The sequence below is a fragment of the Phyllostomus discolor genome, chromosome 8, assembly GCF_004126475.2.
Source record: "Phyllostomus discolor isolate MPI-MPIP mPhyDis1 chromosome 8, mPhyDis1.pri.v3, whole genome shotgun sequence".
NCBI classification, from domain to species: Eukaryota; Metazoa; Chordata; class Mammalia; order Chiroptera; family Phyllostomidae; genus Phyllostomus; species Phyllostomus discolor.
This window is the reverse complement of record NC_040910.2, coordinates 59,290,074-59,292,390: the sequence shown is the minus strand read 5'-3', so window position 1 is coordinate 59,292,390 and position 2,317 is coordinate 59,290,074. Positions and strand designations below refer to the sequence as shown.

The following is a 2,317-nucleotide window of genomic DNA, read 5'->3' as shown; positions in this document are numbered from 1 at the left end:
ATTATGGTAATAATGTCTGGTATGATTATATCTGATCATTATCACATTACATTCCAGAGACCGATATTTTCATTTGTTCATTCCACTTTCCACCAGAAGTTATTGGATATACTTTGTATGACCAAAATCATGAAAGGTACAATGATGTGTTAAGACCTGCCCTCAGCACATGATAAGCCTAGTGGAGATGATTAACCATCATACCTTGATAAAAATGGACATTTGACTAGTGATTTATATTCTTCAAATAAAGAAGTCTTTTACTCACATCCTGTGATAGTGGAAGGCAGAGATTATTTTCATAAATGTGGATGTAGAAGCAGAGCTTCAGACCTTTTCCACTTTCTTCTGAGAGTCAGTGCAACAGCTGAGACATGAACCCAATATCCTGTGCTGCCACTCTGCCGAAGGACATTGTGGACAAAGTGACAATTTCAGTAAGATGAATCACAAACTGTTAAAAATATCTGAGAAAAAGAATTTTTAGCTAGAAAGGGCGGATGTGGCTTTTTGAAATGGGAGTATACTAGGGTTGGATTTCCAAGTGCATTTTAATTGGTGACTGCAGTCTCCAATGTGTAAACTTTCATTGCTTACACAGAGATTCTCTTACTGAAGAGTTTCATGTCCTGATTTCTCAGACTATAGATGAAAGGATTTAACACTGGGGTCACTGCGATGTACATCACAGTTATCACAGCATCTTTTAAGCTGTAACTGGTCAGAGGGTGGAAGTACATTCCCATGACTGTCCCATAATACAAAGAAACCACTGTGAGGTGGGAGCCACAGGTAGAGAAGGCTCTGAGCACACCCCTTGGTGGATAGGACATGTAAGACTGTGGCAAAGACCTGAACATAGGAAATGATGATGCATAGCAATGGCACAGAGAAAACAGCAGCCCCGAGGTACATCATCTTCACATTAAAGTGGATGTCAGAACAGGACAGCTTGAGCAAAGGGGTAATGTCACAGTAGAAATTGGCCACTTCCTGGTTGCCACAGAAGGACAGACTAGCTGTGAGCAGAGTGTGGGGGAGGGCATTCAGGTTTCCAATGAACCAAGACACAATGGCTAGCAGGACACAAGTTCGTAGGCTCATATTTGTTGTGTAATGAAGTGGGCGGCTGATGGCTGCTGCACGGTCATATGCCATCGCAGCCAGGATATAGCTATCTGTGTTACCCAAGGCAATCATGAAATACATCTGTGTTAGACAGCCCCCAAAGGAGATGGCTTTGGTACCCAAGAGATGGTTGGCCAGCATCTTAGGGATGGTTACAGAAGAAAAGAAGATGTCAACAAAGGAAAGGTTAGCAAGGAGGAAATACATGGGGTTGTGAAGTCTAATGTCAGAGCGAATGGCCAAGATGATGAGCAGGTTTCCAATCAGTGTGATGGGGTAAATGAAGGGGAAAAGGATGAAAAAGAAGTCTTCCTGTTCCTGCTGCCTGCTGACTCCAAGGAGAATAAAATCCAGAGTAGAAGACCTATTGTCTCCTCTCATGGATTCTTTAGCAGGAAAAATGAGAGAAGTCCAAATTATTAATGAAGTTGCTATGTTTAATAATCATCCTCATCCACCTCTTTTGACTCCCTTATTTGTTGTGTCTAAACCTGGGTGACTAAATTCAGAAATAGGCAAATATGTTGATGTTTGGGGTGGGGTGGGAGGGAGAATTCTTTTTGGTCAGTGGGACTAATTGACAGTTGGCCCAGGATGCTTCTGTGCAAGAAATAATCAATCTTGAATCAGTGGTGCCCACCTTTCCAACCGCAGGACTATCATCCAACCACCTAGGGTCTAGATGCTTTGATAGACCTCACAGAAATAGTATAAATATGTGAAAAATACAGTTTAGTTGCCCATTTGTTTATATATGGCATAGTATCTGCCCTCAAGGACCTCATATCTTAATGGAGGAGTCAGAACCACATGCTAATTTTATTATACATGAAGAGGAAAGAACAGCATTTTGGAGTCTTTGAAAAACTATTCCAGAGTGAAGGAAGATCAGTGGGCACCCTAGACAAGTACAAATTTTTCCACTGACCAAACTCAGGATGAGCCCAGAACCAGCAGGTAACAGGTGTTTAACTGGCATCAAAAGATTGTAAATCACAAAGACCACTGGGTTAGGCCATGTCAAAGCAAGACCCGTGGATTTACTTCCCTTCTTACCCATTTAAAAATAGACATTCACCTTTGATAGACTTTTATCTTTATTTCAAATCCTCAAATATATGTAATCATGATGTTTTTTCTCTTTAACCTTCTACCTTTCTTTATTATTTTCTTGGCTGAATCATCCAAC

General features: G+C 41.0%; 1 protein-coding gene across 1 annotated transcript; it reads right to left on the bottom strand.

The window, feature by feature from the left end:
• Positions 1 to 593: 593 nt before the first annotated feature.
• Positions 594 to 1,509, bottom strand: LOC114503922 (olfactory receptor 1A1-like). The gene is given in 2 exon segments (XM_028521502.1): positions 594 to 815; positions 817 to 1,509. Coding segments are annotated over 2 exon segments (915 nt in total).
• Between the last annotated feature and the right edge of the window lie 808 nt (positions 1,510 to 2,317).